The 24,070-nt window shown below is 36.1% G+C and overlaps 1 protein-coding gene across 3 annotated transcripts; it reads left to right on the forward strand.

The window, feature by feature from the left end:
- The first annotated feature begins 4,069 nt into the window (after positions 1-4,069).
- Chodl (chondrolectin) lies at positions 4,070-23,860 on the forward strand. Of its 3 annotated transcripts, none has more exons than XM_090348088.1 (6): positions 4,070-4,532; positions 15,299-15,608; positions 15,742-15,899; positions 18,481-18,567; positions 20,446-20,548; positions 23,678-23,860. In XM_090348088.1, exons 1-6 carry the CDS (start codon positions 4,451-4,453, stop codon positions 23,760-23,762), a joined length of 825 nt encoding a protein of 274 aa, XP_090204214.1. In that variant the 5' UTR covers positions 4,070-4,450; the 3' UTR covers positions 23,763-23,860. The 3 variants fall into 3 exon arrangements, with proteins under 3 accessions (XP_090204214.1, XP_090204223.1, XP_090204230.1); XM_090348097.1 differs by lacking the exon at positions 23,678-23,860 and adding an exon at positions 23,549-23,653; XM_090348104.1 differs by lacking the exon at positions 4,070-4,532 and adding an exon at positions 9,668-9,687.
- The last annotated feature ends 210 nt before the right edge of the window (positions 23,861-24,070 follow it).

The following is a 24,070-nucleotide window of genomic DNA, read 5'->3' on the forward strand; positions in this document are numbered from 1 at the left end:
CTTACTACACTTAAAACTTCAAATCATAAGAAACTGCATTTATAATATGAGATTCTGCATTACTTTTGGCTGTTACTATGAATAATGGAGCTACTCAAACTAGTCCTGCAAAAAACTAAGCTATCTCCAGGGATTGTTAAGAGTGAAACTGGCACTAGCCTGGGATAGGTCACACATTCTACAGCACACATTTTGAAATAAATATCTGAATTTCGGGGGAATTTTCCTGACTGTCCCTTCTTGCATTTGAGCCAGTTAATGCTTGAATAGATGCTCATGTCTCTTCTCTAAAAATGGGATCTAAACTGTGAATCCAAGCTTTTTTTCCTAGAGTGGGCAATAAACTTAGGGAAGAGAAAGTGTTGCATTTCCTGAAATAGTTATATATGAGTACTTGTATTTCAAATTTTTCAAATATTTACTTTGTTAGGTTCCACTGATGAGAATCATTAACTCTTTAAGTGTGAAAAAAATGAACAAATGAGCTAATTCTGGGTCATGATAATACCTCATGTATACTAAAGTAAAATAACAGCATTTTTATACAACAAATTTTTGCTATAGACCATATTCATCACTTTTTGATCTGGAACATATGAGTATGCCCTGCTGTGATTAAGGTTAAAGCTACGATCATAAAGTTATCCAAGTGGGAAGCCAGCAACTGCAAATCAGTGCCTGGAATTCAGGCTGCCTTGAGATATATTAATGAGTATAGGAAGCAAACGCACCCTGGGAATTACAGACATTTGAAAATGATCAGCAAGGGTGAAGGATGAGTTATGTATTTGGGATGTACAGATTCCATATTCTACTATTAAGAGCTCTGATATCATCTTTCAAAGTTTAGGATCTCACATACTGTACAGTATTGATGTTTCAGAGCTACAGGGAATTCACTGACTGATTTATTCTTGAGAATTTGGTGTGGGGGGGCAATTTTTCTGTTATCACCCTGTCCGTTTCAGCTTGATGATCAAGATACATTTTAAGTGGTGGAACATGGGTGAACTTAGCCCACTCACTTTGAAATGCTCATGTAAAATGTTTAGTATTTTACTTCAAAAATATTAACATATGAAGGATCAAATGATTGCATGCCAAATCCTGTTTCCAGATCAGCCATGTCCAGCTTTACACAGTTATAGACAGTTTCTCACTTGTCTAGGTCTCCTGCTGGCCCTTCAAGAAGCCCTGCTCTCCTATGATCTATAGATAGTCCTGAAACTTCTCATTTTGTTTGCATACTTTGGAACTAAATTGTACTCACCATCAGAGAGCCATTTGCCTCCCATGAGATCCTTACTTAAATGTATTGTGGATGGGGAGGAATGAAAATCACTTCCTAAGAAAATTAATATCTTTTGCTAACTCCAATAGCTTTGTAAAATATAGGAATGTAGATTTGTTAAAGATTTCTAAGTTATATGCCTCACTATTATATTTTACACATTTATATGCACACATGTATATATAGAGAGAGAGACATGAGTATGTCTCTATGTATACACATGTATATATGGACACAATATGTGTATATTTATAGATATATGTATGTGTATATATATATGTACATTTTCATACATGTATATAATGCATATGTTTTAAACTATATGTGATAATCATTCTTGATACTCTCTAAAGAGAATGTATACTATTTTTAAATTCTATATTTAAGGCTGCCCATATCTGGCTACCTAAATTAGTGATCATCCACCCAGATGATTTTTGTATTAATTGTACAAAATATTGGCTTTGTTTGGACATTTTTACATTTGCATGCTGTTAAATTTTAATCATATAGATACTCTAGAGTGATGTTGACACAAAAAGCTTATTCATATCACCTAGTCCTTTTTAAAATCATCATATTGAAAAAGGTACTCTTTTTTAAATCCATGAGCTACAGGAATTACTGCTGTGCAGTCTTAATTAGTAAGGGTGTGGTCACCTTAACTTCTATCCTAAAGAAAAAAGAAACTGATATTTTAGGAAGTCAGCCAAATCATTTTGAGGATATAGTACTTATTATCATTTTGGATTTTCTGAAATCTAAGATTATGAAGTGGTTCTCAGCCAACGATGGTTTCAAGCAGTTGCTGACATTTTACATGTTAGAGACATGCAGGACCTGCGGTCTACTCTAGGAAATGATATCCAGAGTTTACATTGATTAACTTTCCTTCCCTGGGATGGACCCTTTCACAATCACTTTGGACTATGCAAGTATCTCAAAATAGGGTGACATGAAAAGGGGAAGCAAGCATCACCCAGAAGTCTAGCTCTATGGGCATTTGAAGAAAGCCCTTAGATCATGAGCCAAAGGGAAAGAGCACCATTAATGTTGATGATGGCTGGAGAAATCCCACAAATACATTTGCAGATGAATTCCTGATTCTACTCTAATGGAGGTGGAATTTCTTCTTCCACTACAGAATTTTATACCCAATCATAGTTTTATTTTCCACACTGTTTTCTGGACCACAGACACCCACTGATGCTCAGAGACTCAGTTTCATGGACACCCTTCATTGTCTTGAGACTTTATCCATGTTCCATCTTCCACTTAAAATATCCGCAATGCCTGTGTCTTATAGACAGTCATTTAGCTGTGGCAAAACTCACAAATTCTCCAATAAATCCATATTGTTTAACTGTTCATGACCGTACAATAATACAAGGAAAGTCCTATAGAAAATACAAGGAAACAAAATACAAAGGGAAGGTACAAGTATCTGTAACTCATTTAGAATATTACTACCATGAGTAGGGTCACTTTCATATCAGTTAAAGTCCTTACAAGTGTTAAAATTTCTAATGTTTCTACGTCTATTTACTGTTTCAGTATTAATTGCTAATTTCCCCCAAGGAAACAATCCAATGGATATTTCAAGTATCCTTACGGCTTGTAAAAACCAAAGACATGTTAGAAGAAAGTGTGCTGCCTACTAATCCAAAATGATTCTATTTAAACAATTTTGGTGCATTTAAACAACATAGTGGACAAATACTAACTCTACCAAAGCTGATTAGGAAAACATTTTTTCAGAAGTCATGTCATGGGTTAGCTAGAGGAAGAACTGTGTTGAATCTCTTTGTAATCCTTCAAGAAACAATGCTTGGGTAGATTGTTAGATTAAAGAGCAGAGCAGATTGTGAAAAAGTGCCCTGGTTAGTTTTAAGATGAGTTATGCTTCTAATGTGTATCCTAGATCAATGCTTGCAAAGAAATACGTACACTTCATATCCAGGAAGTTATCAAGAATTCAAGACATTTATTTTGCCTTGATGGTTTTCTGTGGAATTGCAAAAAAAAAAAAAAAAGAAAAAGAAAAAAGAAAAAAAGAGAAAAAAACAACAAAAAAGCCAAACTGGAATCAGTGGGGAAAACTAGGCTTCCAATATTCTCTTCAATTTGCTTCTGTGGCAATTTAGTTAAACAACCTGCTTGGAAATAATCTATTTTCAGAACCTAGGTGGGGAAAAACCTGCCACATTATATAATTCACAGAGCAGGTTTTGGCTCCCATTCTGCCAATCCATCTTAAATAGTGCTTCTGCTTTGTATCTAGCAATGTATCTGATCAAGCAATTTAGCACCATACAGAGGAGAGAGAGAGAGAGAGAGAGAGAGAGAGAGAGAGAGAGAGAGAGAGAGAGAGAGAGAGAGAGGGAGGGAGGGAGGGAGGGAGGGAGGGAGGGAGGGAGGGAGGGAGGGAGGGAGGGAGGGAGGGAGGGAGGGAGCGCCCCACCACTTGGCATCCTCCTGGACATTTATCTTGGAGAAAACCAAGCGGAGCCAACTTTTGCCAGAGTTTAATAGCAAAGCTGTCACATTTTACACAAATGAGTATTGAAGTGCATTGGCAGTGGAAGGGGGTGGGGCGGCAGGCTGGGAGGAGGTGGGATGCTGACTGGACTCTTTTTTGTTCTGGAGGGAGGGGCTGGATGCCCTGCTTGGCAGGAGAAATGAAGTAGTTAAAAATGATTAGTAGCCAGGGGCCTGCACGTCGGGTATATAAGAAGACCGCACCTCCTGCTCAGAGCGCCTGCTGCTGCCGCCAGAGCCTTCACCAGCGCTCCAGGGCTCAGCCCCTGAGGACCCAGAGGCCAGGGAGAGAAGGGGCACACAGGAGCCCAGGACCAAACTGGAGCTCTCCTTGCAGATCGGCTGCAGATCGGGATCCCCAAACTTGTGCTCTCTTTCCAGGCGCCTTGCGTGCCCTAGACAGGCACACGCGCGCGCGAGCAGCGCGCTGGGCTGCGGGTCGCGGCTGCAGGCGATGCGCCCAGAGGGCGGAGCAGTAGCACCGGGGCCGCGGCAGTAGCGGTCCGTGGGGGAGCCAGGGAGGCTGTGGGGTGAGAGCCTCGGGGACTGAGCTGCCTGCGCGGGAGGAGGCCAGGCCACTGTCCTCCAGGAGACACCTGCTGCTCACTCCGCTGCGCCACCATGATCCCTGCGGTCTCCCTGCTACTGCTGGGCGCGGCGCTGCTCTGCGGCCAGGGAGCCTCCTCTCGCCGTGTGGTCAGCGGTGAGTGGGGAGGTGGGGGGCCCAGACAAGATCAGAGGGGTAGTGGGGGTATTGGGGTGCTGAGGGGCAGCCTGACCTAGAGTGGCCACTGTGTGTGTGTGTGTGTGTGTGTGTGTGTGTGTGTGTGTGTGTGTGTGTGTGTGGTAATTTGGAACCCTACAGGAGGAGTCCAGGGAAGGTAAAGAAATGAATCCCGTGTCCCGCTTTCCTCTTGTCCTACCAAACACGCGGAGAAAAGTGGAATTTGTTTGTTTGCCTGCATGTTGTTTTCTTCTTCAAGAGCCTGGTTAGCAAAGGAGTTGTTGCTACAGACTTGGCCAAGAGTCATGTCACTTTTTAAGATAGTTGGCTATAAGGAAGGGTTAGTCGCCTGCAAAAAAAAAAAAAAAAGCAAAAAAAGTGGAGGATGTGGAGGCAATGGGCAGGGCCAGTGCAGAAATGTAAAAATGTCACCTACCCCCTTGTGGGGTTGGCTCCATGTCAGTCCAGGCACCAGATGTGTAGGGGTGATTTCCAAGACCAGACCAGTTTACAGTAGGTTGCTCTGCTCTCCATGGATGCCTGTCTTTGTTCTCAGCAGGACTGGGAAAAGATCACAGAGGGCCAGGTCCCTGTGGAGAGGTCTTTCCTTAATATATATATCTTTTTTTTTTCTGTTGTAGGGACCTCTCAGAAAATGAAGTCAGACAAATCTTGGCTGAGGTGTGCTTGGTAAACTTAAGCATACAGACAGTGTACAGTTAAATCTGTAGAATCAATGCAAAGGAAATTGATGAAATTTGGCAGGTTTCCCAGCTTTGTCTCCCATTTTTCTTTATGTCCATTGTCCTATGGTGGAGGAATTTATGATGTTGCTTTTCTTACATTGTCTCTACCTCTCCTTTCTTTTGGAAGTCTTTTAAGGATATAGACTCCCAACCAGTAGGATTTAATGTGGATTTTGCTCCTCACAAACATTCCACACAGTTACATTATGCTCAGTAACATGTGTGTGTGTGTGTGTGTGTGTGTGTTTGTGTGTGTGTGTGTGTGAATGGACATGTTTAAGGGTAAAATGGTTTTCTTTAAATATAAAGAGACCACATCGTACTTGTCACATTTTGCACATCTGCACAACAGGTGTCCCTTGAGGTAGAGATAGAGGGCAGATGACAGAAACTTAATCAGTTTTGAAGCCAGACATTTAGAAGCAGGAATATTAAACTTAATCACTACCGAACTTCCCTTTGGCAATTGGCAAAATCCCACGTCATCAGAATGTCATTCTTAAATGCATAGTTACCAATCACTGTTCAATAACTTTTTTCAAGATTACACAAGCTCTAGCATCAGATGCTTTGCTAATTTAATTAAGAATTTAAAAAAATCTATAGATCATTGATGGAATTTGTTTCATGCCTAACTGCCTTGATCAGAATTATTCATACAAATAAACAACAGAGAGCATGCTTTGAACATAATGTGTTTTCTAAACAAATAGAAACATTCAAAGACCTTTTTGCTGCATTCATCTTTAGATGCCTTAAAATTCAAAGAAGATCATTGTTGATGAAAAGTTTACTCTTTTCTATTTTACACTTATTCCAAATCTTTTTCTGTGCTTTCCCTTTAGTAATTTGCAGGCATCTTGAAGGTGACATCTGGAAAATTTCTAATTAACTCAATCTGATTCATTTGATTTAGCAGAAATAATGGTATTTACTTGATGTTAAAATAATTACTTAGTCATGTTTTTCTTATGAATAATTCAATTGCCTTTAATCACAGAGAACTCACATTGCAATGTTACTGTCTCTAAATGGATTTGTGGCTTTCCTACTCTGAAGACTATTTTTTTTAAAGATAAATGTTATCTATCTTGGGCTGTGTGAAGAATAGCCTAAAGCCTGATACTTTTGAAGAAATATTTTCTAACAGGTCCAATGTCAGCCTGGTTGATGGTAAGTTCTAACTAGTGCACCAAACTTTTTCGGCCACTAGGGGCCATTTACCAAATATTTTTTCACATGGCTGAGCAGAACTGAAATAGCACCTATGACCCAATGGAACATACTACACAATGAAATACATTTGTAGAGATTACATTTGCAATAATTTTTATTTATTATGCAATTATAATTGCATTTGCTCCCGACTGTCCAGGAAAGATAGGCACTTACAAAACAATACTGCAGAGTTCTTTTTATAGTAATACTTTAATATTCATGAAGACCCTTTGCTACTACTTGTAAATGCATTGTTTTAACATTCAGAACATGATTTCACATAAGGTGAAAAATAATTTAGCCAAAGGTAGCATTGAGACATAAAATTTAATAGCGTCTTCTAATAAGAGTTTTTGATGCATGAATAAGCAATAATCTATCTTTAGCCACAATTATGTATCTCTTTCTATATGTTGATAAAACTGTAAGAATGTTTAATTAAAAATTATAACTATGGGGCTGGGAGTTTGGCCTAGTGGTAGAGTGCTTGCCTAGCATGCATGAAGACCCAGGTTCGATTCCTCAGTACCACATACATAGAAAAAAGCCGGAAGTAGTACGGAGGCTCAAGTGGTAGAGCTCTAGCCTGGAGAAAGTCCAAGGACAGTGCTCAGGCCCTGAGCTCAAGCCCAAGACTGGCAAAAAAAAAAATTTAACCTCTAGAAAGTGGGAAGTGGGGCTTGGCTCAAGGGTAGGGTGGTAGCCTTGAGCTGAAGAGCTCAGGGACAGTGCCCAGGCTGAGTTCAAGCCCCATAACCCCCCCCCCCCAAATTATAACTATGAAATAGGGCAGGGATGGAGGAAAAACCAAGAGGACTGGGAGGGGATGGGGAAAGGGGAAGTGGGACAAAAACATGGGAAGGCTATCAATGTTCAAGAAGTAACATATCCACTCCCTGACGAGTGTAACTGTAACCCCTCTAAAGATTATAATTAAAAATGCAAGTATGTTTATTTCGAAGTGGGAAACTTATTTGGGGAACTTACATCTGCAATAGTTTAATTCTAGAAGTAACTGGTGGGTAGTAAGTTTTTTTTTTTGTTTTTTTTTTTTGCCAGTCCTGAGGCTTGAATTCAGGGTCTGGGTACTGTCCCTGAGCTTCTTTTGCTCAAGGCTAGCACTCTACCTCTTGAACTATTGCTCCACTTCTGGCTTCTTCTGTGTATGTGGTACTGAGGAATCAAACCCAAGGTTTCATGCATGCTGGGCAAACACTCTACCACTAGGCCACATTCCTAGCCCAGGTAGCAACATTTTAAAGATAAAGATTTTTTTTTAACCTGAAGTATATGAATAAATCTGAAGAATTCAGAATTCAGATTTCTTGGCTGGGGGAGGGTGTTTGAAGATCAATTGTCATTTTAAATATTTGAAGCATTTTAAAGTAATTTCCTTGCTTTTTTTTCTTTTCTGTTTTCTTTTCCTAGTGTGTACAATGGTGGTTCCTTGTTTATGCTGGAAATTACATTAAGTATATTACATGACACTTCCAAATAACTCCTAAATACTTTAATATATACTAGTCTATCCTTATACACACATGTTATAACAGATAGTGATCTAGGGACCACTTCTTTTTATCATGTAGATACACAGAAAACTGTTGGACAGTAACCAGTAGTCTATAGAGATTAACATAATGGAAGAAGAGAGACACAGGAAAATCTGTTGAGACTATCCAGGCCTATGGAACAATTCGATGACATCATCAAAGGCAGAAAATGATGACAGCATCCAAAGATGCAGTTACTTTAAGCATCCCTCAGGAAAGAAGGGAACAAGTTAATCTTATTTGTAGGCATAAATGAACTATACTTAGCATAGCCTTTATTCTTTACTGTTTGTCATTTTATGTTGTATTTACAACGTTTGCCTGAAGATGGCAATACCTATACATCGATGTTAAAGAATTATCTATCTATCTGTATATCTGGATCCAAAATGAAAAAATAATTAATGATTCACTAGTAACTTTTCTTATCTACAAAGATTTTCCTCTTTATATATAGATAAATCTATCTATATAGATAATACATAGAATATATAGATAATATATACATAGCTCTATAGATCTACAGATATTATAAAGAATATGTAATCTATACATATATCTATATATAATATATATAATATATTTTATATATTTCCTATTTACAAATCTCTCTATATATGTATATATATGTATTATTTATATCCCAATGGGGAAATATAATTGATCTTTTACAACTGCCTTCTGTGCCAGGAACTCACACATAGGTAGACAGATGTGCACAAATGGAGATGAGGTTATTTCTTCATTGATTTAATATATTTTTGATGATGTAGCACATCCTGAGAACTTGATTACTGTTATAGATCTTGTTTGGGGGAAAACATCCAAATTACACCCCATTTGTCTTAGTGGGAAAGTAAAATGGCTAGATTAAAAAATATCATCAAGGGTATATATGTTTGAAAACCTAATGTAGATGGTGTTCCAGTATTAAATTTGAGCAAGAAAGATTTTCAAAGTTTAGAAGCAACTTTTTAAAAATGTTTTTAATTTTTTATTGTAATTAATAGAAGGATTACAGTTATATTTTCCAGATAGAAAGTGCATTACTTCACACACATTGATACCAATTCTCATTTTTTTGTCCCCATTTCCCTCCCACACCCCTTCCCCTCATCTTGTTTTCCCTCCTCCCCTTTCCTATTGCAAAGAAACAAATAATCATATATATAATATACAAGTTAACACGGTAAGACACTATAACAATATGAGATAACCAAGGGACAACAAAAGAGCTGAGAAATAACATAGTACATTAAGAACAACAATCACACATTATATGGCTCTTGTTTCCATATCCTGGAGGTCCTTTCATTTAGTAGAAACAGCTTCTTATTGCATATACTTCTTTTACATTAGCCTCCTTCTAGTCAATAACTGATTGATTCTTGTAGTTGTAATACAGATACCATCCTAATGAATGCATTTACCAGTCCTTTTGTTCATAGAGTATGTATTGACTACAATGTGTTTGAAACACATATGTTGGTAGTACAGAAATCAGAGTAAATGAACTACAGAGCCAGACAACCTAGTTCTATGTCCTGGTGTTGGCATTTGTGAAGATTGTGGCCTTGGGAACATTACTGAAATTGGAGGATTCAGTCTTCAACTCAGGTAAATTGTGATGTGCATAGAAGTATTTGCCAAGAGGATAAGAGGGGCTTAGTTTGGCAAGGCCTATGCCCATAGTTGAGGCTCCCTAGAGGCCAAAGGAACCTTTTTGAATTGAATAATCTGGAAGGGATTTTCTTAACGATATATTAGCAGTTCTATTGTTGTGTGCTAATTTTCTTAAAGAAATAGCTTTTACTATAAACAAAGCCCTTTACTTTCTTTATAAATGTCAAGCTCTAATCACTTTCATCATTCCTCTGTCATTCTTAACTTCTTTTTGTACGTAAGGAAAATGAAAGGAAAATTAAAGTTACTTCATGTATCTCTAGCTCAATTATTGAACTGATTTTAGTTAAATGCTTGAACCTTTAAGTCACACTATTACTTTCATTGCTGTTTATTATTCTGATCTCTTAAGTATCAAGTTTTAAAACATCGAGTCTCACTTTCTTCTCAGAACCCTACTCATTACCAGTGCATGATGTAGGGTTTGTTGAAAACATCTTCCATTTGATGTCTCAAAACTATTATTTCTCAGTACAAGGGAATGCATTCTATCATACACTCTTTAAGTCAGTATAAGTTTTTTTCATAAAACTAAAAGTTTATTATGACAAAAAGTTCTTATTTAAAACAAAATATCTTTTAGTGAAAAAGTGCAGCATTGGTGCTCACTGGACACTGATGAAAGTGAACTAGATAACTGGTGGGGAGAGATGGGAGGAAGGGACTGAGAAAGAGTGAGAGAACAGAATACATGGCAGGGAAGGATATGTTCTCATTACCTGACTCGTGTCATTGTAACTCCTCTGTTTATTACCTCTACAATAACAAAAAGTAAACAAACTATTGTTTAAAACAAACTATTTTGACATTACTGTACTATTGAATATTGAAAGCAGAAAATTTAGAATAAAAGCAGGCATTTCATTTTTAATTATAAATTATTGGCATTGTTTTAAGAGGTCATATTACTATTAATTTCATCTAAACATGAATTTTACTTGATTTTTGAAAGAGAGAAAAGGGAATTATGGGACAATTTAATTAATAGGATCACAGTAAAATGCCAAATGTTTAGCTAATTCTGTTTAGGGAAGATTTACTGTGTAATATTTTCCTACAGAACTTAGTTTTGGCAACTAAAGATAGATCAAAATTTAACAGTAAGCTATATAATATATAAGAAGATATTTAATGTCGGTATTCATGTAATACTGCTAATATATATTAGAATATGAGGCAAATGAAAATCTTTGTCACCTATATAACATGAATATTCAGAACATACATACAATATATACATGATACATAATATATTATGCATAATTTTCAGAAAAAATATAGCAACCTGCGATTACAGCATGAGTTTGTCTTGCTTTTCCATCATTGAGAAAGTGGTTACAACTCTGCCAATATTTAGTGCTCAATGAATTTTTCACAAAAAAGACACAAGAGAAAACAATCTCTGAGGATATTATCATAGTAAAGACAGGAATTGAAATCCTTTAGTATTAGTTACTGAGAAATATTTCTCAATAAATGAAATAAGTGAAAAAAGTATATGTGTCTGTAGTCAGGTGGGTGTATACACACATGTGTGTGCAAAACAAAATTACTGTGAATATTTCAGAGAAGAAAACTTAAAGAATTAAGTATATTTTATATTTAAAATTAAGGAATTATGAGAAATAGGTTTGACAATACCTTGGATTTCGTGTTCCTCAATGTTTTGAGAATTCTGAGTGGCACTCTTGTAGATGTGTCAGAAATGAAAGGGTATTTTTAACTATAGATGTGTGATGAGTTATGTAGAGCTAGAGAGTACAACTATAGCCCTAGTATAATACAGTATATGGCTCTCAAAATTCTTACCTATGGAAGATTATTTTTATGTGGTATTTTAAAGTAAGACACAGGCGAAATGTTCATGTGATCATATAGGACAATGAGGAAGGCAATCAAAATGTCTCTCTAGAAAGATTAGCCTTTACAGAAATGGGAAAGTTGCTCCCAGAAGGTCTACATTACCAGAACTTTTCTGGGAATTAAAGCAGCATTTGTTTCCCAGCTGTTGGAGTTCCACTGTGACAGAAGCCAAATGGGATGAGCTGAAATGCAGCCAGAGGTTCAATAACTTCTGCTTCTGCTGATTTTGCCATAGCATCGAACAGACTTGCACTATAAGGGAAAAAGTAATAGTAAAATAGAATTAGATGTAATGGAATTCAGAGTATCATCAGTTTTAGCTCATTATACATAGCCATCAATTCTGTACAGTGTCGCTATAATTTCCTGGAAACTGCCTTGCTAGATCTGAACTGCTAGTGACTTTTCAACTCAAAAGCCAAAGACACAGCTGATAGTCACTGAATACCTTTTGCAATTAGTATGTCTCTTCCAGTTAGTAATTGATTGCTGTTCTGATTTGTTTGAGTCCCCACCCACTTCTGTGTAGCTGTCATGATCTGCTTTCTTTCACTTAGGACCTGTGGATCCGTCTACTCTTTACAACCAGAGATTGGCACAGCAATATTTTGGTCAGCTATTCTCCAGGACATATAATGATTGATACCTATTTTAAGTATGATCTCTGTCTACACATTGCTGATAATATTATTACTCTCATAACTAAAATAGTCATATTAAAGAATTTCCATAGAATATCTAAACATTTTCCTTGCATTCCTACCTTCATATTATAAATGAGTTAGTTCTGTCACCATTTTTGTGCTCTCACTGCAGATAAATCAGTGATGCACTAATCACTTAATATGTCAGAGCGAATGAATAGTGACTTTGTGCACGTCATGTATACTGGCCTCCTCTGAATGTGTTTGTTTTGATATAAGTAAATACATTTTACTCATTAAAACATCTCCCTGTTTTTGTAAAATGACATCTTGTTTACATTTTGTAAAACAAGCTTGTTGTAAAAATTGAATATTTCAAAAGGGCTAGATTCCAACACAATGTTGTAACCTCTTAAAGTGAAAATTTGGACAAGTTGAAAACTCAGGGGAATGTAGTTAAGATATATTTGGAAACAGAAATATGCGAAAGATGTAGTAGATAGAAATGGAATAGATCCTGTTTCTAAAATACAGAAGTAAAATATAAGCTTTCTGCATTGTCACAATATCATTAGGAACAACCATTTCAAACAATGAACCTATATCAGAACAATTAATAATACATAAGAAGAAAAAGTCTAAAGAGCATGCATTATTTGTATTAGAGTCAACCAGGGGGCTTCCGTGAGAAGATAACAAAAGTTCTCCCTCAAACCTCTAACTCATTTTCCATGGTCATTTATATTATCATGTGATGTTAACCATTAGTTCAGCCAGTCTACTAATTTGATATAAGTTTTTAGTGTTCTGCTCCGATTCCAGATCTCAGTGTATGAGACAAAAGAAGCAACTGGCTGGATGACTTGCATTTCTGGAATCACTATTTTATGTTCTCAGCTTGCGTCAGGATCTTGAATGTCCGTGGTGTTGTGTGATTAAAAGCTTTGTGCAGATTTCTCTCTCCTGAGGGTCATGGAGGGTCTTTAATTGCTGTTTCTGAAGGTCAGAATGGATATGATATTCTGGCTCAGTGTGACATTCTGTCATTCAAAACACAGTTTGAATATTTTAGTTTTTGACAGTATTTATTACATCCTCCCAACCACCTCCACTGAGAATTTTCTTGATAGATCACAAATTTAAATATATGATTCAAAGAACCCAAGAGATGATGTTCATCCAAATGGACGGAATCAAAATGGTAAAAAAAAAACACCCTCTTAATTCCTTAACATTATAGAATTTGCTTAAGTTTATAGACGATACAGAATAGCTGTTTTCCAAGATCAATCCTATGCTAATATTAGTGCAATACAAAGAGAGTAGTGAAAAGTGTATTCACTATTTGGAGACAAAGATGAGTAAGAGGCTGGGCCCAGTTTTTAAAATTTAACATAGAGCTTAGAATTGAATACAAGATGAAGCTTAGGAAAAGCAAGACAAGAGAACATGAACTTTCTGGAAATGGTGCCTATAAACTTCGTGTACATGCTTAATGTGGAAGGAGGTAGAGGCCGGGGGAGGGGGTCATAAGTAGAATAATTAGGATTCTGTTGGTTTTAGAGTTAAGTAAATCTTGTCCACTGTAACAACCCTGCTATAAACACAGCTGTAGTCTAACCCAGTCAGGGTCACTGATGTTTGCAATTATGTCTCCAAATCATTAGGAGAACTCCTTCTGCTTAAAATGTTATTATTTTCATATTATCTGTGGCTTAATAGAGCCCAATTTGGCTGATATTTGAAAAAAAATGATTACAATTTAGTATATACAATAAACAAATAGGTTTTCTCAAACTTATAGTTTGTCCTCAAGTCTAATAAATATTTATTACCTTATCTGTGTTCAGTTTACCTTTTGATTCTTTGAGGCCAAAAGTCGCCTTATCTTTTTTTCCATCTATAAATGATCAGAGAGGCAATTCTTAGCCATTACTGGATCTTTATTTCATGATATATTCATTCCAACGTCATTCTAGGCCATTAGATATTTTTTTCACATTTAAAATTCACTTCCTTTTAAAGAATTTGATTCTCTAAGTATAAATTTGACAGCTTTTTATTAAAATGTATGACTTATTAGAGATGTTTTTGCATATGAAGGATATTAACCTTAGTACTAGCTTTCATACCCAGTATTTGTAATAAAAACAAAATATTCAGAAATTGGAAATGAGATTGTTTTCAAAGATAGTACTTTAGATATTTATCATCTTACTTCTGATACAACATTAATTTTTCATTACTGTACTTACATTTATTCTTCCCTCAGTTATCTTTCAATTTCAATAGGTTTGCACTCAGAAATAAAGTAAATATTTGCACTGAAAAATAATTCCACTTCGAATCTTCTTCAGAATATCATAAGCAAATTTACTTTTTTTTAGTTTATTTGCTTTTCATCATTAGTTTTTTATAAGGCATTGTTCTTCACTGGCTTTGATCTGCTAGTTCATTTTTCTATATATGTCTCAAGTTCCTTTGGCTACTTTTTTGCTATGAGAATTGGCTTATGGAGCCTAAAGCCAGAAGAAGTTTGGCTTCCTTTAACAGTTTCAACAAATCCCCTTGGACTATTGTTTCAAAGTTCACCTTCCCCATTTTTTGTTTGTTTGTTGTTGTTGTTGTTGTTGTTGTTTTTTGGCAAGTCCTGGGGTTTGGCCTTAGGGCCTGAGCAATGTCCTTGGGCTTTCTCAAGGCTAGCACTCTACCACTTGATCCACGGCACCACATCCAACTTTTCTATATATGTAGTACCGAGGAATCAAACCCTGGTCTTGATGCATGCTAGGCAAACACTCTACCACCAGGCCAAACTCCTGGCCCCACCTTCCCAACTGCAAAAGAATCAGTTTATGTTTACACGTTGATAGGGATGGGGCAGAAAATATTCATACACAACTATCCCATGAGAGGACCATTATTGACAATGAGCTTTCTGTTTTGACTGGTTATTTTCATTCTGATCAATGCTGAACTTAAGAACGTAGTCCTGATTATCGATATTTGGGTATCTTTCTTTCCTACTTTTATTCCAGGCCAAAAGGTGTGTTTTTCTGATGTCAAGCATCCTTGCTACAAAATGGCCTACTTCCATGAGCTGTCCAGCCGAGTGAGCTTCCAGGAGGCGCGGCTAGCTTGCGAAAGTGAGGGAGGCGTCCTCCTCAGTCTTGACAATGAAGCAGAACAGAAATTAATCGAGAGCATGTTGCAAAACCTGACAAAACCTGGAACAGGGATTTCAGATGGCGATTTCTGGATTGGGCTTTGGAGAAATGGAGATGGCCATACCTCTGGGGCCTGCCCAGACCTCTACCAGTGGTCTGATGGAAGCAACTCCCAGTACCGGTAGGTATGGACCCAGAAGGGTCTCATGTGTGTGTTCTTGGGGACTTCAGAGGATATGGGGAGAGCTCTGTTACATGTGGAGATAGCAGAATAGAGTAGGCTGATAAATATCCGTGTTGGTCTATCCCTGAAGAAACTGGTACACTGATGAACCTTCTTGTGGAAGTGAGAAGTGTGTTGTGATGTATCACCAACCCACTGCCAATCCTGGCCTTGGGGGGCCCTACCTTTATCAGTGGAACGATGACAGGTGCAACATGAAACACAACTATATCTGCAAGTATGAGCCAGGTAAGAAATGCCATTAGTAAGTTTGGTAGATCTTGTGTACATGTGTTCATACTAAGTTTTTGTTTTCTTTATTTAAGCTCTTTTTTCTTCTTTCCTGTGACAAAAGAGAAATTACTTAACAGTGATCCTGTCATTCATTGTACAGAATATTGCACATATTAGAGTAAGCTTCCCAGAGAGCTCAGTGGAAGGGAGGAAACAGAAACACCTTGAGGAAAAAATGATCATTTGTAAACTTATGGACATTTATGTTTGGGTAATGAGTTTGTGAACATAAATATGTACTTTAAACTATCTTAAAAGCTTAGTTTAGTGTTTGGGAAGTAGGTATGCATTGCCAAAGAAACATGAAGACTTGCGCATGTGTGCAACAACTCTTTAGAACATTTCTGGCGAATTGAAAGCAACAAAGTGATCTCTAGGCATGTTAACTCAACATGCCAACATAATAGAAGACATGTGTCTTTGTATCAGTGGAGACTCTTGGGAGCAGGTGATTTCCATTCATTGAAATACACCATCTTGGTCACTCTTCTGAAATCTCTAAATATTTTGCCAAATGCAGGAAATGGGAACATTTCATTGACCTGAGATATAAAAGGGTGGTTTCCTGTTAAGAATAAGTAAGCCCTAATTAATATCACTAGGGTGATTCAATGGAATTGATATTTGACTAAATGACAGACCAACCAAAACTGTGTAAATTTACATTTTTGTCCTTTAAGAAAATCAAGTCAGAGACATAGACATGTAGGATTGGGGGGGTGTTTTTCTACTTTACAGTGTTTGAAAGTATCATCATCACATTTCTCAAGGACTGTCTGCTTGACCTCATAATCTGTGTTCATGGAAGGCAATTATAGCAAAGAAGTACTGCTTCCATTATTCTCTCAAAATTACATGATTTCTTTTCTCATAAGACGTACCTCACCAGGATTATGTGGATTATATCTACCCTCATCTGATGTTTATCTTGCTCTTGAGTATATTAGCCACCTTTTTATATACCTGGTGAGTTTGTTCCTTAACCTCTTTGGCTAGTAAATCCATCATTATCCTCCTAAAATACTGGCAAAGAATGCCTATTACACACATAGGTTCCTTCTCAGTTTTCTCCTAGAAGAATACAAAGTTGAGATCCACTGATATTTTAAAATTTCAGCACTCCTTGTAGTTAAAACTATTGATTAAAGAAAATGCTAGACAGTATTTCATGCTCCTTTATAGTTTTCAGATAGCTATTTGAGCATTCATTTTATTACTTTATCAATTCTATTATTTAATTTACATCCATGCTTACACATCGCTGAATACATGGTCAGCAATAAAACATTCTTTACTTGATTTGTACTACTATTATTTAGGCTCATATTACTCATGTAAAAGCATTTGCTTTATTATCTACATTCTATCCATATCCAAAATAATCTGTATTTATTACTTATTAAGTGATATTTTATGTACGTGTTCTGTGTGTATATGTTATGTGTGGTGGGGGGGGAGTGTCTGTCCTATGGCTTGAACTCAGGGCTTGGGCACTATTCCTAAATTTTTGTGCTTAAGGCTAGCACTCTACCAATTGAGCCAAAGCTTCACTTTCAGCTTTTTGGTGTTTAGTTGGAGATGAGTCTTATGGACTTTTCTGCCAGGACTGACTTTGAACTATAATATTCTGATCTCAGCTTTTTGAGTAGCTAACATTACAGGTGTGTGAGGCACTGATTCCTGACTATACATTCTTTTTATATTGCGTGCATACGCTGATATTTGCCTATCTTAAAATAACTCGGCAGTTTTGGCCTTTATCTTACTTGTTAAGTTTCGATCTTCAATTATTATCAAGTTTGTTTCTATTTTGAACATGTAAATGACATTGATTTAGTTAAATTCCTTGAACTCAGGGCCTGAGCGCTGTCTTTGGGCTTTCTCTAGGCTGGGAGTTTGGCCTAGTGGTAGAGTGCTTGCCTAGCACGCATGAAGCTGGAAATGGTGTTGTGGCTCAAGCGGCAGAGCTCTAGCCTTGAGAAAGCCCAAAGACAGCGCTCAGGTCCTGAGTTCAAGCCCCAGGACTGGCAAAAAAGAAGAAGAGAAAGAAGAAGAAGCAGCTGAAGAAGAAGGTTAACACAGAAACATTAGCCTAGAAATGCAGACACTGATGACCTTTTAGTTTTCATCTTCTCCTCTTCTACTTTTTCTTTTACTGGCCTGTGAGCTGCTGTATACCTTTTCTTTGGGTCTACCAATCTTTTTCATGGGGGGAATCTTTTCTGTGGGGGAAAGGAGGGACTAAAATTACCCTATACCTTCTTACATATTAAAAACAACCTTACGAAATAATGTGTCAAATTTTATTTACATGATAATCACATTAAAGTCCTCCCTTTCCCTCTCGTGGGGCTTGAGCTCAAGGCTATCACCCAACCCCTTGAGCCACAGCGCCACTTCCTGTTTTCTGGTGGTTAATTGAAGATAAGAGTCACATATTTTTATATTGTTTTAGAATACTTTGCTATTCTTATCTATGCTAGGATTTTTCATATTTAATCATTATTTATGATCTTTATGTACTAATTATTTACAGAGATTAGTCCAACAGATCCTGTAGAAAAGCCTTATCTTACAAATCAACCTGGAGACACCCCTGAAAATGTGGTTGTTACAGAAGCAGGTAATTCTTTCATTTTTCTTAGTTTGGTTGAATGGAAAACTTAACCTGGAAACACTTTCTCATGCCAAACCCATTGAAATATTTCTTGTGGCAAATGGAAGTGGTGCTCTAAAAACCAGGCAGTAGAAATTCACTATTGAACCGGGTTAGAACTATGCTAGTTGTAAGTAGAAGAATCTGTTTTGTTTCTCAATATTATTTAAATTTCAAAATGGTGTATCTGTTACTGAACTAACAAATCTACATTAAAACTTGTATCTATAAAGAGTTTCCTCAGCAACCCTTAGATGTCTTCTTGCTAATTGGCAGAGTTTATAGAGCAAACACCATAGTAATTCTGCAAACAACAGTGGTTTGAAGGATGTTTAGAAATAGGCTACCATAGAGGTGAAGACAGAATAAAAAAACCTGTTTGGTGGCCTTGATTGATTTCCATTGTGTAAACACTCCTTTCTAGCTCATATCTGGCTATCTAAGGGGGCATCATTGCAGAGCAATTTGGGAGGAGAAGTATACAATAAGCTTTTGGCCTAGCTGTCCCCTGAATACCACTGCCTACAAGAGGAAACAAAATGCAGTCACCAGTGCAAGTCAGATAATAGAAAATGTCACCCATCATCACCTGTTTCAGTTAAATATTATTTGTAGCATAACCCTGCATCAGTTAGATAGATATTTATTTATCCTAGTTGTTTTGTAAAGACTGGGTTAAAAGACTTGATGTTTCAAAATCAGCAGGTGATTAACAAAATTTACAGAAGCATAAGATTTTCTGTTTTTGTTCATTATTGATATTAGGAATGGTAACAAACTTTTTAAAAAAAATTATTGTATACATCCTAAAGTGCTTTCTTCATCAAAGCTCAAGTGAATTGATGAAAATGGTAAATATACACAAATTACTACAATTACTGACCTCGATTAACACATCCTTTTTTAACCAAGGCAGGGGAACTAGTTTAAATGAATTACTGACCCATATTGGCTCATGTTGACCGCAGATAATTAGGTCAGATATAATCACAGCTTCCAGTTTGCAAACTTTGGGCATACTTCTTCAATATTCTTTTCTTATATAGGCATAACACTAAGATTTCATGTTCTCCAAGTTTGGGTAGCTGATTTGAACTTCATTAATAATATCTAAACCTAATAAAAATATTCTCAAATAATTTTATCAGGAATATTTTTCCTTCCATTACATTGAAAAATGTTTAATAAAGTCATTTCATGCTGTGTGGGATTTAAGTGTTACAATGATTTTTAAAATTTTACTAAAAATATCATTATCAACTCTGATAGAACAGGATTAAAACATGATTCATTTTGGAGTTTAATTAAGACCATGTCTTTGTGTCTCTGGAGTCTTATACCTCTGGGTTATGACTGTACCATCAGATAATATTTACGTATTGTGACTTAATCCCAAAGACTTGAATATCATCATGATACTCAGAATATTGACTAGGATGTTTGTTTATCTAACAAGCCAATAATGATTTTAATAATCATCATTGTTTAATAATAAGTACTTAGTTTGCAAAATAATAATTGAGAGGGATTAATGAAATGAGATTGCTAAAATGATTAACATATTATGAAAATTAGTCCATTTCTAATTTGCAAGTTTATTGGCACCATTAAAAGTGTGTATATATAATTAAGCATGGCAATAAGTGAACTAAAAGTTGCTTTTAATTTCTTATTGAATCATGGATATAGTATTTCATTAGTTGTTGGTACTTTAGCATGAACCTTTGGCATCTAACAATTACTAATAATGGTTTTACTTTATATTTTGGCCAAATTCTTTAGTAACTTTTGTGTTTGAGTTCTCCTTCAGCTATCTTTATACATTATGACTATTCTAATTTATAGGAATTATTCCCAATCTAATTTATGTTATTATACCAACGATCCCACTGCTTCTACTGATATTGGTTGCTTTTGGGACCTGCTGCTTCCAGATGCTTCATAAAAGGTAAATTATTTATTTATGTCACACTAACTTGAAACATTTCAATAGGATTTCAGGAATCTGAAACTTATTACTATGCAATTAACTATATTTTTGACTTGTCTCCAAAAAGTTCCTCTCTGCCAATAAAAATCCAGTATACATTATCTCATGAAGACATCCCTTCATAGTATCCCATTTACTTATCATAAGGCATAAGAAGTAAGGGTCCTGTTTCTGTTTCTCAGCTGAGAAAATACTGGCTTAGATGTGTTACTTCATCTGTCTAGCTATAGCTAATATACGTGATAGACTTTGACCCACGTGATCATAAGCTTACTACAAAGGTTCTGTACAATACTGACTATTGTGTTTTACATATATATACATATATAATGTTTGATATCACATTTTTATCTGAAAATTAATATGTATGCAATACTTCATTGTTTCTTTTTTTAATAGATAAACTATGCAGTGCCTTTTCAAAATTATGTTGTTGGCTTCTGTTTTATTTCATGAAGATCTTGTAAGAAGAGTAAATAAGGCACAGTGGTAAAAGTCAGTCATTTGGATACTCTGAAATAAAATGATGTGTCTTAATAGTAAAGTTTCTGGGAATATTGTCCACTTTTATGCTGCTTACTCACAATCTTCAGTTAGAGGAGTGTAAGGTTTTTTTTTTTTTATGTGTCTGCCAATTGCATTTTAAGAACAAAAACTATATGTATGTCAAAGGAAAACCAGAAGATAGTAGATTAAACTAAGAGGATATTTGTAAAAGTAAATTTTACATCTTTGTTACACTGTGACAAAGGATATACAAAATAACCTATTTTTCTCTTTTAACTTTAGACTTTAGAATCTTTTCAAAAATAAATTCTAATAAAAACTCCAGAAAAAAATTAAGTAATATAAATTATATATAGTTCAGGAGACAAATACAACTTGGGAAATTGATATAGTTAAGTGATCTCTTGGTTTTCTATTATATATGGGCAATGTTTTGAAAATTGTTCTTCAATATTCTGTACAGAATAATTACAGCAGTGAATATCTTCTTATTATTTTCTTTTTACAAGACTTTACTTATTTATTTTTGTCTATTGTGGAGCTTGAACACTGCCTCTGAGCTCTTTTGCTCAAAGCCACTGCTCTACCACTTTGAGCTACAGCTCTTCTTCCTTTTTTATCATTCATAAAGACTGTAATGCCAAGATGATTGATTTCTCATCGTGAAATCAGTAATATAGAGCAAAAATTGGATGGTAATTCCCTATTATGTGAGCCTTGTAAGTAACAAATCAACTTGATAAAAATGATTTGAAAAAATGATTTAAAATAGGTATGTGGTTAATGCCTATTTATGTCAGTAACTTAGAAAAAAGAGATCAGGAGGAATTGAGTTCAATGTTAGCCGAGGGAAAATGTGAGACTCCAAAGATCAAAACGTAAAATCTGAGCATGGTCCCAGCTGCAGAGGAGATGTGGGCAGAACATCCTCTTTGAGGCTAGCTATGGGCAAGAGTTGAGACCCTATCTGAAAATAACTAAAGCAAAAAGGACTTGGTTTGTGCTGAGACCCATTTCACAAATAAGAAAAGAAAAAAAGTGAAAACAAAAGTATAAGGCCAAGACATCCTCATTTGTAAAGTAAAAGGCACTGAACTACTGTATTTTCTCTCGTTTCTTTCTTGTTTCCAAAGCCATGAGTTTTTTCCAGTGGTTTGTAATTGCTCTATGTCTCATAGGTGGTTATACCATGAGAATCTGTTTGAAATTTTCAGAGAAAAGTCAGTCAGACTTGAACACTTCTAGATGCCGGATCTTGCTATAGTGCTTCACTTATCATTCTTAGCTCCTCCCCTTTACCGTTCTTCCAGGAAAGCAAGGAGATACATCACCAAAGATTCAAATCAATTATCAGCAGAGTGCCTTGCAGAAAGTTTAGATTCCAATCTGGTACACAAGATGACTTCTATCATTCTGGGTCATATTCAACAAGACTTTTATTCCCTTAACTTCTAGTCATTCTTAAATGCAATATTTATTTCATACAAAAGCCGCATCAATCATGTAACCCAGCTAAAAATAATGGACTTTTAATTTGCTTGACTTATTTTCTATATGTGTTAGATAACTTGGTAGTATAAAGTTATGTTGATCTATTTATTGGAGGAAACTCCATAGAAACTAGACTTTATTTGTCCAAAGACAGTTGCATTGAAGTACATGAGCTCACCTTGAAAAGAAACCCTCTCTGGATGTGTTTAGAAATAGCTCTTGTGCTTTCAAGGAGTCATGAAAGTCTGTGGAAAGTCAGGATAGAGAGTGGGGGGCATGTCCCTGGGGACCAGGGAAACGGGGAGAGGGGGGGAATGAAGAGATGCTCTGGATAGTAAATGAGGACAGGCACTGAAAAGTCATGTAGGTGAGATGTCATCCTCAGAAAACTGAAACAAAGACATCTTCTAGACCTTGACATGTAATCTGGGGCAAAATGACTTGGACCACTTGCAGATAAATGCTTCCACAGCTCTCTCAAAACAGAAGCAGAATGCCAGGAACAGGCTAGAAATGTGGGCAGGAATTCCAGTACTGACAAAAACTAAAGTTAGATCTCAGACTTGAGGGAGAGACTTTGATATTTCTGAATTCCCAAAGATGGAATCAGTGGTTAATCGACATTGCTTTCGGAGACCTTGGTATGATTGAGTCATGTGGCTCAAATGACTTACAGGGAAACATTGTACTTATATTTAGTATTTCAGAATTTGTTTTGAAGATTTGAAATTAAATTCAACATGGATTGCAACAGGAAACCCCCAAAATATGTTTCCAAATATTATCAATCAGAGAAAATAAGGTTGGCCAGAGAGTTAATTAAAAGTTTTAGTAGGGTATATGTGTATTTGAACTAAACTCTAAAGAATCAAATTTGGAAAGATACGTCTTTGTTTCTCATCATTCATAAGAATTTTTGTCCTCACATACTGAAATAATTTGTAATTTCTTTTTTTGTAGGAATGGAAAAATAATCTGTCAAAGAAGGGCTCTTTTATAAACAAATACCTGAATTACCACCATTTATGCCAAGAAATGAACAGTGTGATAAGAAAACTTTCAGCACTGAACTTTCTTTTTGTCTTTCAGTAAAGGGAGAACCAAAACCAGCCCAAACCAGTCTACACTGTGGATTTCCAAGAGCACCAGAAAGGAAAGTGGCATGGAAGTATAATTCATTGACTGTCCCAGAAGTAAAAATTTGGTAATTCTGGATCAGTATAAGGAATGGCATCAGAGCATTAGCTTGGAATGGCTTGAAATCTCAAAGGATTTGCAAGATGAACTGTAAGCTCCCCCTTGAGGCAAATATTAAGATAACTTTTGTATGTTTATTATTTCATTTACGAAATATGCTGTGCTATTAATGGAGTGAGACATGCTTATTTTGCTAGAGGTTGCACCCAAATGTCAAGTAAATGAAATGGACCATGCAGACAAAATTGCTGTCAACACATCAGACATATGTGTGTTGAAAGCAGT

This window comes from Megascapheus bottae, chromosome 1, assembly GCF_031878675.1.
Source record: "Megascapheus bottae isolate mThoBot1 chromosome 1, mThoBot2.hap1, whole genome shotgun sequence".
Taxonomy (NCBI): domain Eukaryota; kingdom Metazoa; phylum Chordata; class Mammalia; order Rodentia; family Geomyidae; genus Megascapheus; species Megascapheus bottae.